The sequence below is a fragment of the Uranotaenia lowii genome, unplaced genomic scaffold (genome assembly GCF_029784155.1).
Source record: "Uranotaenia lowii strain MFRU-FL unplaced genomic scaffold, ASM2978415v1 HiC_scaffold_574, whole genome shotgun sequence".
NCBI lineage: Eukaryota > Metazoa > Arthropoda > Insecta > Diptera > Culicidae > Uranotaenia > Uranotaenia lowii.
Window position 1 is genome coordinate 1 of NW_026598505.1, and position 17068 is coordinate 17068.

At 32.9% G+C, this 17068-nt stretch overlaps 1 protein-coding gene across 1 annotated transcript; it reads left to right on the forward strand.

The window, feature by feature from the left end:
- Window positions 1–5: 5 nt before the first annotated feature.
- LOC129760323 (uncharacterized) lies at window positions 6–12707 on the forward strand (the record flags this gene model as incomplete). The annotated part of the gene is made up of 5 exons (XM_055757962.1): window positions 6–1369; window positions 11246–11408; window positions 11476–11878; window positions 11942–12501; window positions 12578–12707. Coding segments are annotated over 5 exons (2544 nt in total), but the record flags the coding sequence as incomplete, so codon positions are not given.
- Window positions 12708–17068: the final 4361 nt, after the last annotated feature.

Sequence of the window (17068 nt, forward strand, 5' to 3'; positions counted from 1 at the left end):
GAACGAAAACAAGAACACTCAAACCAGAAGAAATTACCGTGCTAAAAAATGTACCCAATAATCCAGATGAAACTTCTGCCAAGGTCAAGGTACCACCTAAAGCACCCGTATCATTTGATGTACCTTTCAAACAGGATCCGGCCATCCCACTGGCTTCTGAAGCCATCCAAAAGGTCGCTGACCTGGAGAATGCGCCAGAAACCGAAGAAGACCAGTACGAATCAGAATTTGAATCGTACGAGTCTGATTTTGAATCTGGTTCTTCGAAACAATCTTCATCATCATCGCGATCCTCAATGGCCAGTTCAACGAGCGAAAATGACTCCCAGTCCTCGGACACAGATTCACCATGTGAGGAGTGCAATCATGAGCTAACTGAGGCTAATACTCGTAATGGAAAGGATCAAAAATTAGACTCGGGTAACTACGAAATGAAATCGAAAAGATTATTGAGCCCGGCTAACAGTTCATCTATTATTGCTGGCTTCAAAAATGACGATAATCAACCAGACTCTGGCATGAATAGTGGTCAATTTGATACACAGCCGTCAGTCAGTTCTAATTTGCGAATGATGCAAAAGCGTCACACTGATATATTGGAGAAAATTTCACTAAACGACATGACCTTTGATTTGCACGAGCAACAACCTGTTCCTTATGAGTATTTTGTCACCAACTATGGACTAGTTCAAGGTACCCTAAACTATAGCCAAACAGATACGGACACAACAGTTTCCGAATCACAAACCGATTCGATATACTCAAAATCTTGCTGGACTCAACACCCACCCCAATTTTCTAAACAAACTCTCGCGAATATTGACTCGGACTACAATCAATATGTTGCGGAGAAGCACGGCATAGGTCAAGAAAATTATCAACATTCTAACATAGCACATTGCCCAGATGAAACAGAATATGCAAAACTTTTTCAGTCTCTTGACGTATCTACCAAAGACAGGTGGACTGGAAGTAAAAGGACCCAACGAAGCGTTCCTAGCATACGCCAGCTTCGGATGTTTCTTAGAAAGGCTGTTGCATCTGTTCAGCATATTTTAGAAGCAAAATCGAACAAAAAGTCCGATCAATGCAAATCTAAGACTCTAATTTTAAGAAACCACCCAATCATTTTCAAAAGCTTCGTAACCGGTACTTATTTTGACCACCAAAAAACTGGACACATACTTCTTACGGTACATAGGTGCATCGAAGATGAAAGCCCGAAAGTGAGAAGGGAGCGGAGCAACGCCGTCGTTATGTGGGACACTCGCAAAAGTTATGCTCAACCAGAGGCAATCCTTTCAGGTTGGGCCTGCGTGACTTGTGTGCTGCAGAAGGGACGAGCCGTGCTGGCTGGAACAGAAAATGGGTAATTGTTTTTAACAGTCCGATTTTTTTTCAAATGCTATCCCAGAGAATAGGTAAATTTATTTATTTATTTATTTCGCCAAACATTGTAGGCTACATATATAATAACTTAAAGCTAGGGATGATCTTGAGTGGAACTAATTGGCTCAATTCGACGCAACTCGGAACAGTTGACCAAGCGGTATGGATAGGGGTTATATACGAACGAATTTTTTTTAGTTCAGTGGATAGATCTTGGTTTCTGCTTTCTCATGATGGTTTGTAGAATATTTTAGAGTAAACCCTGATAACTCTAGATCTGTTTTACTGAAGAAAAAATTCTGATCTTAAGCGGAACCATGCTGATCTTGAGCGGAACTAAAATAAAAAAATATTTATTAAAAAGTGACCAACACCAAACGCCTCAACTTTTCACTTTTTATCGAACATGTCAACAACGTTCGAACTGTTTTAAAAACTACAAAAAAAACAAGGAAAGGAAATTCAGACCAATATGAGTTTTGTTTGAGCCAGATCATAGTTCACTTTTCTTGTCCGGTAAAAATTATGAAAATAAAGATAATATTCCAGGAGTCGCCAATAACTCCTAAAATATTTCCTTTAGTTTTTAATCAATTTTAAATCAATCATTATTTTTTCAATATGAAATATTTTTCCCACTCACTTTATAAGAATCCAAAAGATGAAAAATGCAAGATTGTTGTAAGGTTTTCGATCATTATTGAAATTTTCACTTTATTTTAAAATTATCCTCTACTTAGCCGGATATCAGCTTGTTATTTTCTAGTTGATCAATCTCAAATTATGTTTGAACATAAAAACACACTCATAGTTGAATTTCAAATTTCGTTGAGTGATTCTCTAAATACGAATATGATTTTATTATCTTATCTTCGCCCAGATTTATGATTCTGTGTCTCGAACATTTTGCCACTTATTGAAGAACTATTTGACAAAAGTTTCTGTTATTTATGTAATATTTGATCTGATTAGAATCTTTCTCTTCATACAAAATTGTAAATACTTCGCATTAATTTTTCGATTTCCAGCACATTACATGAACATGATTTTTATTGAAGATATGACATTGAAATACCTAAAACATTAGGATTTAAATTACAAATTTTGCAATTCCTGCTTTGGTGCTGATAGCAACCTTGTTTCTGAATTTTGCATGTGAAATTCATTTGTTATCTGTTTCTCAACTCTTGATTTGAAATTGTGATTTTAATTTGAGACACAGAATTGAGGTTCTGACGAAAATTTGGTTTTGAATTTTACTCTTGAACTATTTTATCTGTATCTCTATGTAGTTTGTCTTTATTTCCATAATTTTTTTCTAATTTTTAATTTAAAATCTAAGATCTAAATGTTATTTCCCAATTGTCATGGTGCAAATATTTATTCTACTTTCGATCTTTCTAAGGCAACATTTGCACGAGATGTTTTAACAATTATTATTGTTTGGTTCTGCAAGTAATGTGAATAATTCTAGCAAACACTGGGCTTTCTTCAAAGGTTTTCGGCAACTTTCTTTAATTTCACAATTGAATATTGGATCATGCCCGTATAAAACCGAATATTCTGGAAATATACTGAACTTGTTTCCAGTTTCTTCATATTTTTAAAATATTATATTTTCTCTGTTACGGAATATGAAAAAAAGTGATTCATAGGGGCTCCCCGAGAAAAATTGTCCCGGGCCCCCAGAAGGCTTAATCCGGCTCTGCATTTTGTACTGTCAACATCTTTAAAAGCTATCATTCCAAATCTTTGTGAACCTGTGAAAATTTCAATTAAATTTCATCTTTAAAGATTTTAAAGTTCAAAAATTGATGTTTTTACGTGAATAACAAAAACTTTAGCCTTCCAAAGTTGTTCTTAAAATATCAGTTCAAATTTATTTCTTACTTCAAAAAAGATTTTCAATTTTCACTTTGATTCACTGAATTTTGAAAGAATAGATTCTCGACTCAAATTTTAGTTATTTTATCTCAAAATGTAGGTTCAAAGTCAGTAATACAAAAGAAAATGCCTTAAATTACAGATTTTTCAAATAAAACTGTACATTGCTCTAAATCAAAGTGTTTTGAGAAAAAAAGTCTGATTTTTTTGTATTTTTATCCCAAAATTCAGTGATGGATTTCTGTGATGCTAATTCCTTTATTCATTGAAAATTTATGATAAATTGCTTCTTTGTTTATATTCCAACTGGGAAAAATCAGTTAACATTGAAATTCTTATCAAACTTTTCTAATTCAAAGTAAGAAACCTAAATTTTATATTGACCAAAAATTATAATTTGATTTCAGCATTCGTGCTCTAAACTTATTCATAGAATAAAGTTTATAATAAATTCTAGAATCTTATGAATCACGATAAAATTAATTTATATTTAAAAAAGATGGAAACATTAAGCATTTAGCTCAATAGATAAAACACTTATTTCCCAAACCGATTTCCATGATTGCCAGCTCAAGTATAAACAACAAACAGTAGGGAATCGGATAGGTTTTCAATACCAGATCACAAATTGAATCGTTAAGTATTTTAAAATAGCTAACCAGGTGTTCTTTGCAACACATTTTAGAACATGAGGAATTTGTGTTAAAAATAATTTGAATTTTTGTTTATTGGTATATCGTTTTAAATTGGAATTTCAACATCAAGAACATCCTCTTTAAACGACAGCTGCTTCTTAAAGTTCGAATAGTAATGAAGATTGATTCTTATTCTGGAATAATGACTTTACTTTATTGGCTTCATTAGTTCTCGAATTATGCCAAAAAATATGTATGAAAGCCTTCCTCCACCTGACCGTCGTCCCTCTGAAAGAAAGAATCGAAAAATATTTCTTGTACCCCAAAAAAATAAACATTTGTAGAGCCTGGTTTGGTACGCTGTGACACCAATTAAAGTAATTTTTAGTTTTATTCGAACTTAATTTTTTATCTTTTCTGTCCCTAAAGCTGATATAATAAGAAAAATAAAAAGGTGTTGCTTACATTCAGGGGTAAAACCTGCGTATGAGACATAAGGCATAAGGCAGCGCACCAAGCGGTTTATTTCGGAAGCTAGTAGTTCCGCTCAAGATCAAAGATAGTTCCACTCAAGATCATATTTTACTTTTAAAAACTAAGCGATTAATCGATATTTTGATGGAAAACTTGTTACAAAAATCCGAATAATGTTTTTTTTTAGAATTTTTCTACCATTTTAGTCATTAAGAATCAGTTTATAACGGCCAAGGGTTACATAAATTGACGTTCAAAGTCAGCATAGATTGGTGAAAATTGCAGCAGAAATGCGTATGTTTTTAAAGCTTTTAATAACATTATTTAATTTCATAAATTTTAACAAAAATAACAAAGCTTTTATGAAAAGATCTTTTAAAAGAATTTTTTCAACATTTCGAGAAGATTTATAAATAATCATTGCATAGATCTTAGGAAAAGTAAATAGTTCCGCTCAAGATCAGATTTCGACTAGTTCCGCTCAAGATCATTTACCTACAAAATATTTTAAACGTTTAAAAGAACTGGGGATGAGTTCAGTATACTGTCTTCAAATAGCCTGTTGTCTATGTAGAAAATGTAATTGTTAATAAATTACGTGCAAACATTGCGGAAGAGTTTAGAAATTTCTCAAAAATGAAAGCTCTGATTTGAGCTGCGAAATGCATAATTTAATTCTCAATTTTTATATCCTTATTACCAACATACTAAAATTGTCTGAACCAAAAATTTAGCGGATAAATATTTTAAATGATTTTCATTTCATTATCTGGTTTGTGCTTCATCAAGAAATATTTACCTAATGACAATTGGGAAGTACCATGAAGTATGAAACAAAGAATACAAAATTTAAAGAAATAAACAGAGGCCCTTGGAGCCAAAGGGGTATAAGTGACAAAATGGAAAAAATCGAGATAACCATCTAGAACTGTCAAAGATCATATGCTATTTTAATAATAATTTTATTTCAGTAAGAAGTATTTATTTCATCGGGACAAAAATAAAAAATAAAGTGGGAATTAATTTGCCTTTGAAAAGTAAATCATGTTTGAAAATTCACCATAAACAGTTAATTATTTCATTGCATTGAGTGATAATTCTAGAGGTTGAAATATTATCAAATATTGTATTTTTTTTTATTCCAACCCCAATAAATGAATTCCAAATCTCTGATTTCTGGTTATAATTATATGGAGTATGTCACAAATTTCGGGTTAGGCTCAAAATGTATTTGTATGAGATGATTGGATAAACGTTGAAGCGCTAGTCGTAAATGTAATGTTAAACATCAACTCATAATGAGCGGAAGTCCATTTCCAATATTCAATTTATCAGGAAAAGGCGCAGGAAATATGCAATGACAAGACAAGGTTGATCTTTAGACAGGAAATCTCTCTATTAACTGAACTATTAGGAAATTCCCGGTCCGTTTCGGTTGCGCGGATATCGAGGAAAAAGGCCTGGGGTTTTCCCGGATTATTCACAATTTTTATGAAATTCCAAATATTCATCTTGTTTGAAGTGAAAAAAAGTAAAGTGAAGTGAAAACTGAGAATTGAGAATTAAAAATATTGAATCAGCATTGAAAATTTGAGCTATATCACAAGCCCGGCAGCATTGAAAATGAATAATAATTTCAATTCTGGAAATCTATTTGAAAATTTATTTGCAGGCTTAACACTTGTGATCAATAACTAAATTGAATTTTACACCCCGATGCAGTTTTTTTTTATAATTGAATTGTATGTATTCAAAAAAGTAAAACTTTGAATCTTTGAACACTCTTAAAATTGCAAATGTGATGCAATGCAAGGTTGCCGAAAAAAATCTTTGTTGTTGACAAAAAATATTCTCGAATTCTGTGATTTTAACCTAAAATTCTGTGACGGTTTTCTGTGGCGCATTTTGTTTTAAGTTCATTGGGAAATCATGTCAAACATCAACTAATTGAAAACTACTTTCAGTATTAGTAGAAAAAAAAATCAACATTACCTTGTTTTCATATTTCTATGAATGAGAGTCAGTAATAAAAAGTCAAATGTTCCATAAAAATTTATAATTTTAAAAATCTGTACAAAATATAGGAAACCTGTGAATTCTGTGAAAATTTTTAAAATTATGTGATCTGTGACACAAATTCTGTGACGAAATTTTGCTCTAAATTCTGTGATAATACAGATTTTTGTGTGATTTCGGCAACCTTGGTGTGATGTCTGCAGCCAATATTTATCAAAAGCACACAAGTTTTGAACAAAGTTTCATTAACGGACATAAGATTTTTTCATTTATTATCAAGAGTTAATCCTTATTGATTTATTTGTTTTTAATTTGTGTTTCGAAGCTTTAAAACTTGAACTTGAATTGATTTTGCCAGTTGAAATGTACCTACTGTTATTATTTGTCACGAATTTTCAATAAAGGCTACAAAATCACATTATTACAGATTTATACTGGTCAAACACAGTTTTTTTTCCAGTAATCTAAGCTTTAGCAAGCATTGATGAATAATCTAATATGTTTTAGATTTCACTCTTTATTCCATTGGACGCACAATGCTGAAGAATAACATGTGTCATAAAATGGGATTTTTTAATTGTTCAGATGCATTAAACTCTAAAAACACGTACGCTTGATGTTCTCGCGATGTCGCCTAATTTTGAAAAAAAAAATGCCAGTTGTCAGGAGCATAATTTTTGAAGATTAAAATTTTTGGCTACATAAACATCAGTAGAATTTAAGCTCATATTTCTGGATTTTGGAAAGAATAAGCTCAATCTGGAGAATGTCATAACAAGCTTGATAGTTGAACAAAAAATTCCCTTTTCTTTGTTATTTTTTAAGCTTTTCTCTGTCGAAGAAATTATAAATATTCTGTTTATGTTTATATGCTCAAATCTTGAACTTTAACAACATGCAAAGTATTCATTGAGGCTTGATATGGATTTTAATTTTCGTGACTCGATATTTGCCAACGCCCTAAAATTGTTAAACCCTGTTAGAAGAGTTGACGTTCCAAAAGAGAATCCTTGGTAATCAGAAACATATTTAGAAGAAATATTTAAGGGTTAGTAGTACTAATGGTTTTAAAGTTAATTGCGTAAAACCAATGTTGATTTATCATTCAAATGAATCTTTAATGTGGTTTTTCCAAACTTTGAAAATGTTGGCTCTTTCGACCCAAACGGTTGCCGACCACTGCCCCATCAATCTTAAGGCTACACCGAAAAAACTTTTCACATTAACGCTACGTGAAAATGTACATGGATTTTTGCCATCATGAAAATCACGTGGAACCTACGTGAATTTCAGGTAGCAATCAGAGCTCGCACAGCAAGCAAAATTCACGTAATTTTCATATGCGCTGTAGGTGAGTTCTATTTGAAGGGTGTGTGGAAATAACACAGATCGAATGCTTCTTTTGTTACACGCCTTTCACATAAATTTAGTTAACACTAAGCATACCCACCGGCACTTTGTATATACCTATTCATACCGCGAGCGGTCAAATGACGGTTCACACTGTTTTCGCTAAAACTTTCTTGTTTCTCAACCGATTTCTTTAAAGTTTATAGTTTTGAAAAGCCTATAATGTAACTCAAATATGTTTCTCAGACAGTTTTCAGCTACAATCAATAATTTCAAAGTTATTTCAAGTCCAAAAATTTTTTTATTTAAAAACATGCCTCAGGAAAATTGCTATAAATCAGTTATTTAGTGCTCGAAAAAAATTTCACTTAGTACCTGAGAAAGCTGAAGTTAGAAGCTATATGCTGCACATACGGAAATTTTTATCAATTTTTTTTTTTAAGATCATGGCCACAAAAAATGTAAAAAAGTTGTGTAAAACCCGTTCTTTTCAATCAATCAACCGCCAAAGCTGTTCCTGTTACAGTAGAAAAATTTCAAAAAATGAATTGGAAAGTTGACGTAATTTGTCACATTTTGGCATCTTTAGATTTTGTAAAATACGAAATACATAATTTATGACGAATTTTCAAAGGTAGCTGAATGATGTTTTTCAAACATTTCATCATTTCGGATTTTTGATACAATTCCTACACCTAAATTCAGCTTTGCACTGGATTTTGAGTATGTTATCGTAAGGTTTAGGCATAAAAATTATATGCAAAAGAAAGAAAATTTCATACCGGTTCTAGTGGTGTAACTGCATTGGCGGTGCGATGCTTGACAAAAATATAATAAATATATTTCTGAAAGTAAAAAGTTCACACACAATAAACTTTGCAGTCCCTGATGACGATCCTATATGGATTGAAACGTTGGAACGTTAAATAAATAGTCGTTTTCACTATTTAAAAAGACTGAAAGCCGAAAAATACATCTCGAAATTCAAGTAATACATCTCGAAAGTAAAACCAGAAAATTTGAGCGAATGCTCGTTTGTTTTTTCGTTTCCTTTCATCCGTCTTCGTGTGCAAAATAGCTTTGAGATATTACCACCCACTGCGCCCGTCTGCCAAGCAAGAATTTGTGCTGACTTCTCAAAATTCAGAAACTACTTCACTGTTTTATTTATCATATTTTTGCTAAGCATTGCACCGCCAATGCAGTTACACCACTAGAACCGGTATGAAATTATCTCTCTTTTGCATATAGTTTTATTGCCTAAACCGTACTCGTATTGCCGTTAAAGTACTCAAAATCCAGTGCAAAGCTGAGCTTAGGTGTAGGAATTGTCTCACAAAATCCAAATTGATAAAAAGTTCGAAAAACAGCTACTTTTGAAAAGTCGTCATAAATTATGTATTTCGTATTTCACAAAATCTAAAGATGCCAAAATGTGACAAATTACGTCCCCTTTCCAATTCACTTTTTAAATTTTCTCTACTGTAACAGGAACAGCTTTGGCGGTTGATTGATTGAAAAGTACGGGTTTTACACAACTTTTTTACATTTTTTGTGGCCATGATCTTAAAAAAAATTGAGAAAAATTTCCGTATGTGCAGCATATAGCTTCTAACTTCAGCTTTCTCAGGTACTAAGTGAAAATTTTTTTCGAGCACTAAATAGCTGATTTATAGCAATTTTCCTGAAGCATGTTTTTTCATAAAAAAATTTTTGGACTTGAAATAACTTTGAAATTATTGATTGTAGCTGAAAACTGTCTGAGAAACATATTTGAGTCACATTATAGGCTTTTCAAAACTATAAACTTTAAAGAAATCGGTTGAGAAACAAGAAAGTTTTAGCGAAAACAGTATAAACCGTCATTTGACCGCACGCGGTATGAATAGGTATGCCACATGCGTTATTCGAAAACCACAACACTTAGGAAAAATTTAAAAACGCAAAAATACTTGCATTTTGAAAATGAAAATAGTCCTGTCGTTAAATTGGCGAAAAAAAAAATTATATTAGGCGTAATCATCCTTCAAAGTTTAAAAACCGTCATTTGACCGCCTCCGGTACGTTTAGTGTTAAAGATGAACGTAGGTTAATGTAGTTCGAACAAATAAATAAAAATGTTTTGATTTTGTAGACACATTTTATTTTCTGGAATAATTGATATAACACCAAGCACGCACTGTACACTACACTTATTCACTTTTTTTATTTAAAAATATTTCACCGCGACAATTTCATTGATGTCCCTTGTTAGCCGTTGCCTGTTCGTCCCAGCTGTCCAATTCCAAATTCTGTTGAAAAGGAAAAAGATGTTAACAAAAATCACACAACAAAATTTTTAGGTATGTACTTACGAAAAATCAGTTCCACCACCCACAATTTCTCTAACTGCCTGCAACAACTTTTGAATGGAAGCCATATTGAGAACTGGTGTTCTTTCACACAGATTTTACGTGAGTAAGTTATTTAGAGCTACGTGAGCATCACATAAAATGCACCAAATCCGTTTGTGCTTGGCGGATCACAGGATTTTCACGAAAATCGAATGTGCCCTTGTGGTGACAGCAAACGGGTATGTGAATTTCAAGTACGGATCAAGTGAATTTGTATTAACATCCAAATGATTCACGTAAGTCAAGCAAAAATTCACGTAATCGCGCCTACGTGAAAATCCAGGTGAATTTTAAGTTTGCTTTTCGCATGAGTGTACCTACGTGCAACTGGTGCTTCAGAACCCTCGGGCTCTGTTGCCGCTATTTCATTACTTATTTAGACATTTAAGACAATCGAGGGCAAAAGAAATTCGTGTTTAAGAAACATAATTTCGATTCAGAACCTCGTTTCTGAATTATGAATTTCTAATCTGAAATCTGATACTGAATTCTAAATTCTATAGCGTTACAAATCCTGTATTGCGTTGGTTTTTTTTTATTCTGGACGATTCATTTTCCTTGGATTTTTAAAAGTATCTTAAACTGTAAAAAATGCCTCATTGCTTTATGTTTCCTGAAAAATTATGGAGGAAGGACCCAAATAGGTATATGGGACCATCTCAAAAAAAAAAAAAAAAGATTTTCAACCAAGCTTCAAAATTTGCTGTATATTACGATTAAAAATTATATGATGACGTATCTCTAAAAAAATTATTTTGTCCATTTTAATGGTAGTTTGGTTCAAGCTGTTAATTTTTTTTTGTCTCTCGAAATTAAAATTTTACTTCAGTTGCGATGATAATTCGAAATTATACACATACGATAATTATTTTTTTTCTGTACGGGAGCTATACTCTTATACTTACTGGGTTTATTTGATTTGTTTTTATTATTTGAGTTTTCCAAAATTTGAATGTAACTCCTTTAAGGAAAATGAAAGTTAACTTACAATGTTTGAAATTCAAAAAGTCGGATTTTGAAAGTTTTTAAAAGCTTATCAAATAGAAAGTCTTCGGTTCCCCCTACGTTACTTCATTGGATTTTTAATCAATTTCATTTTCTTAGATCGATACAGCTTTGGGATTGCCTCGAATCGGAATCAGAAATAGTTCCAATTCAAATAGTTACACCTGCGCATAAAGAAACTACAAACAATCTGTACGGAAGAATTGTTACTATCAAATCTACCAGCCAGTCTGTTGGGATCAAGGAATCTACGGTCGATAGGGTAATCAATTATTCATAAAACATTGACATTTTCTTCAAATGACTAAACGTATTTATTGCCTTTCCAGATCATTACTTTAGATGAATATGGCGTTTTAGTTACGTGGATGCTCACTGCGACTATTCATGGAAACTTCACGGAAAGTGAAGAAAAGCTCAACAGTACCTTTTCCGGGGCTCCGTTTCAATTGGTGCAACAGAAAATATTGAACCTTTCGAATAGCTTACCCGCAAAGCGGAACATAGCTATGAATATCTCGCCAAACGACATCCGTTTCTTTAAAACGGGCAGCTTGGAGGATCTTTTAAATACGAAACATGACGAATCGAGGGATGATTTCTTCTGGGACCACATGGTGTGCTGTAAGGACATGGTCGTTCATGATCATAAGGTGGTCATTCTGTCCAATTGTGGAATGCTTGTAGTAAACTACATTGAGATGATAGTTTGCCTCGTTCTTAAAATTGACGGTAAGCTCGATTGTTTAGGTGATTGATTCCATATTTCGAATAACTAACTGTTTTTTCCAATAGTGTCAATGTATTCTACAATTCATCAGAACGCTCGATCCCACGACTATATATTCATGTGTTCAGTTCCAGAAAATGCATTAAAAACACTGAAGATTGCTAGATCAACTCATACCAATGCATTAATTACGCATGGACTAAAACTGCAAGAATTGAAACGACAAAATAGTTTCCTGACAAAGGCTAAGCAGAGTCCAGTTCTGAACAATAAATCTTGTGCTATTCAAAATATAGTCAAAAATGAACGACAAGTTTATCATGAAACAGAGAGCCGTAATGGCAATTCGACGTTAAAAATTAGCATCGGCCAAGACGATAAACATACCGAGAATATATTGACGGCTGCCTCAGAAATAGATGCCGAATATTGCCATAACGGAACACATTTTCTCATGAATAATAAATCAAAGAATTTCTTAATCGGCAGAGGCAAAGCTCTAAGTCTGAGCACAGACAATGCAATTGTGCTCATCGATTTGAGAAATAATCATATGACATCTATAAGCGACATCACAAAACAATCTAAAAATTGCCGTCTCATAGGTTCAACTGATACACACGTGGTAGGCATACTACTATCTGAAAACCTGCAAACATGTGTGAAATATGTCACAAATGCTTGTTTTTTTTTTCTTCTAGATATTATCCTTGGATGGGCAACTCTCACTTATGGACGTTTCGGATTTTTTATGAATACCTAGTATTAAATAAACTAAACACGTTGTTTTTGTTAAACTAATCATTCATTGCAAAGCTTCGAAATTAAAATCGCAAGAATACTTCAGGAGTTCTGAAAATTTTCTGTTTCAATACTTTTGTTCTATCCAAAGTAAATTTTGTCACAAAAACGAATGTATCGAAAATTTGTATGCGAATGTCAGAAATTTCAAATAAAAACACGTTTTAGAACTAAAATGAAATCCAATTTTATTTTGATAGTGTTGTAAGGCATTTAATTCGCTATTTTATGAAATTTTTTGATCCTTTGAAGATTGCATTGTTTTTTTTTTTGAATGAATGCAATGTCATCTTGAAGCTAAAACGTGCAAAAATAAAAAAAAAATCAGCTGGTCTAGCTGGTAGTTATTGAGTGTTCAACTGATTGTCATGATTTTTATCCAACCGGTTTTCCAAATTCAATTCTTAGTAGAACAATTAACATCAATTTATGATTGTTAACTCGATTTTCTAAAATGCCAAACAATGATTGTGGTTTTGTATATAAGTTTGTGTTTTGATTACTTTATAGTGATAAGGAGCTTAAACTGCACTGACTTGAACATTTTCATGGAGAAATTTGAACTGTTTTAAAGTTTGGCAAATTTGAGAAGGAAAAATCCACCATTTTTTGGAGCTTTGATGGTTTTTTTTATATAAAACTTACTCGAAAATCCAACTTTTTTTTGTACCGATTTTGAAAGCAAGAATCCCTCCAAAATAACATGTTTTCAAAGTGGAAAATTTCCAGCAAATTCTTCAAAGTATCAACGAAAAAGGCAAATTTCTTAGTAAAATAAAAAAAAATAGTGATTGTGACGACACATTCTGTATCAATACTAAAGCAAGGCTGCCTTGGTACTACCTTCTTTAAGTATTCCTTGGGTTTTACACTACTTTTTTACATTTTTGTGATCAAAATCTTAAAAAAAAATATAGGTATATATATCTCGTGTGAGCTTTCATTACGTCATTACATCTTGAAAATTCACATAAAACTGCTGCAAAAGTTATCAAAACAACTTTAAAATTTGTTTTTCCCATATAGCATATGTTGTCCAGGCTACAAATATTCTAAATGGAAAAAAGATGCGACTAGTTTTTTGTATTTTTCGTAATAAAACTTTTTACGTTTAGTTTCATACGACGTAATGAAAGCTCATGCGAGATATATCCTTGTGCGCAACGTACAGCTTCAACCTTCAGCTTTCTTGGCCACTAAGTGACGTAGCTGATCTACAGTCTTTTTTACAGCATGTTTTTTCGGTTGTTTTTTTTTCCTAGACTTTGGATAACGGAAAACTTAAGTGTTGTAGATGAATATCGTTCGGAAACATATTTGAGTTACATTTAGAGAAGAATCCAAATCTTCAACTTAAACGTCAAATCCGTATTGTTGTACGGGAGCGGAACTTGGTGCACATATGCGGTGACTGGGGATGAATAAACCAACTGGTTTAAAATCCCAAAAAAAAAAAAAAAAAAATATGCGGTGACGACGTGAATACTGTAAGTTTTACGAACATCTTTAAAATTTCACCGAGACTATACTGCCCCTACTTTCATAACAGTCCCATATGCAAAAACAAGCAAGTGAGAAAATCGGCTTTTTCTGTTTTAAAATATATTTTTGAATTGTGACCACAACGTTCAGTATAAACTAAAATCGTTTGATGAAAGGTTCGTTCTAGGTTGTCATAATAAATCGTAAGACCTGAAATTTTAGAAATTGGGCCATTGATAAGGTCGTGAGCACCATTTTTATTCGTTATGGGACTGTTATGCGAGCATATTTGAGACCTTTTTCAAATCTACTCGCACAACAGTCCCATACAGAATATGATTTTCTCACCAAGCTACTTCCTAAGACTTAAATTTGTTCATTTTCGAACTTCTAAACGCAGTTATGAGAAAAACAAACATACTCTTGGTAAAATATCGTGAATTTCTTAATGTAAGTTCAATCTTTTTACGATTTTTGATTGCATCTGATAGTTTTTCGCTGAGGAAGACATTCTTCCTTCTTACTGGTCTGCCTTCGAAAACTAGTGTGGATAATTCGACATCAAGTGAATTGAATCTTTTTTAAACACGGAAAATAATAAAAAGGTAAAATTTACCGAGTTAGCAAAGGTGAACGCTCGTGAAAGCCAAAAAGGTAACTTCTACCTCTTCGAGGTGAAACTCACCTCACAGCGAGGTAAAATCTACCTGAATCGAGGTTGGAAAAAAGGTACAATTCACCGAGAAAAAAGGTGAATCCAAAAAAGGTAAATCTTACCTCGTAGCGAGATGAAGTTCACCTGAATTGAGCTCGATAAAAAAAGTATAATTCACCTAGAAAAAAAGGTAAATCCAAATAAGGTAAAACTTACCTCGTAGCGAGGTGAAATTGACCTGGATTGAGCTAAACAAAACTGTACAATTCATCTCGAACAAAAGTAAATATTTGCCGAATCCGTTAATTGAGGTTAAGCTGTTTTGTCGTTCAGAAGGGAAGTTATGTTTCGTGCCAATATGAGAAAATCGGAACAGAATTATAAGTTTTTTCTTAGATATCATTTAGTTGTGCTGGTTCTCGTCATAATACTATACTTTTGTTTCAGATCGGCCCAGCTTCGAGGTATATTTCAATTCATCCTCCAGATATCTTTCCGGAAAAGCCGGATCTGTCTGGATTAGTCGCCATTAGGGCGCGGAGAAACGTGAAGCTGAATTGCCACGAGTCTGGCGAAAAGGATTTACTTTATTTAAAGGATTTAAAGGATTTTTTTTAAACACGGTGATACATTACAAAAATAAATATAATGAATAGTTTTCATTTTTATTTAAGAAACCAACCAAACCAAATAGCATTTACTTTTTAAATCAGTGAACGGGAAAACGGTATTATTTACTATTTTGCTAGGTGAATGGGAAAATGGTAAAATTTACCTTTTTGCCAGGTGAATTGAAAAAAGGTAATATTTACCTTTTTGCTAGGTGAATGAAAAAAAGGTAAAATTTACCTCGAAAGAGGGGTGGAAAAAATTCACCACGCAAAAAGGTAAATTTTACCTTTTTATTATTTTCCGTGAATTATTCAAAGCATTAAATAAAAGACTATTTCGCCGAAAGAAACATTGAAAAGTACCTAAATCCGTGGTATTTCACATATGGGACTGTTATGCGGGTATATTTCATATGGGACAGCCACGAGTTGATATTTTTTTCGAAATTTCTAGAACAAAATCTCTTGTTTTATTGTTTTATATTGAAGCCTAGTGTTCAAAATGACGAACTGTCGGGTTAGATGAAAAATGACGAAAATTCATTTGGGACTGTTATGCGAGTAGGGGCAGTATAACACTAGTTTATAGTTTTTACTTTGTAAACTGAAGATAATTTTTAATGTAACATTTAATGTAAAAAATATTTTTATTAAAAATGCGTGTAGAAAAGTTTTTAAATTATGCTCTAAATATAAAATTTTGCTAAAATATTTCTTTTTAATTCTTAGATTTGGAAAAAATAGAGTGTTATTTTTAGAAAATTATCGTTTCCACTCACCCGTTTCGTGCATCTAATCCGCCTCAACATTCTATATTCTTTCAGGTGTATTCCCCGTTGGGTATCCTTTTTTATCCTCCTTGCTACTTCGTATGTATATGTCATCTCTTGACCAGCTTTATGAGGTGGGAAACCATGAGGACTGTTAGTTTAGGGAAGAATGACCCTGGAAGTTCAACTCCATTGAAAAAAAAGAGGACTGTCAGAAATAAATTGAAAGAAAGGGGAAGAAAACGAATTTACAATTTTAAAAGGAACGTCTTAGTTTGAGTTAACAAGATGAGAGTGGTAAGTCCAGGGTTGTTAAAAAAAAGAAAAAGGTATCACAACCACTCAGTACTAAAAACGAGTTGATTAGCATATTACAGAATATTACATGCTGAGTTCTGTCTAACGGAATAGGGATGTAAAATTACCTCTGTCTCTGTCGACCGGTTTCGGGCTCGATTTTGTATTGATTGTATATATATCGAGTGTTGATATCGGGCTTGTGATATAGCTAAGTTGGCAAGTCTGTTGTCTGCTGAGCCGATGTCGGCAAGTTCGAGCCCAAGAGTAAACATCGAACACAGTTGTACCGGATAAGTTTTTCAATAACGATCCGCCAACTGTAACGTTGATAAAGTCTCGAATGCCATAAAGATGGTAAAACGACTATAATCGAAACAAAAAAAAAGAGTATTGATAGAAACTAAAGATGCGAAAGCCGTCGATCATCGAGGAGATAATGATAATAATATAAAATTTGGTGATTTTCGGACAATGGAATTAATAACTACCTACTAAGATTGGAAACAGATATTTAACATTCGCTTATCAGGTAAATAAATCTGTTTCATTCTGTGCAGTGTAATTATTCCAGGA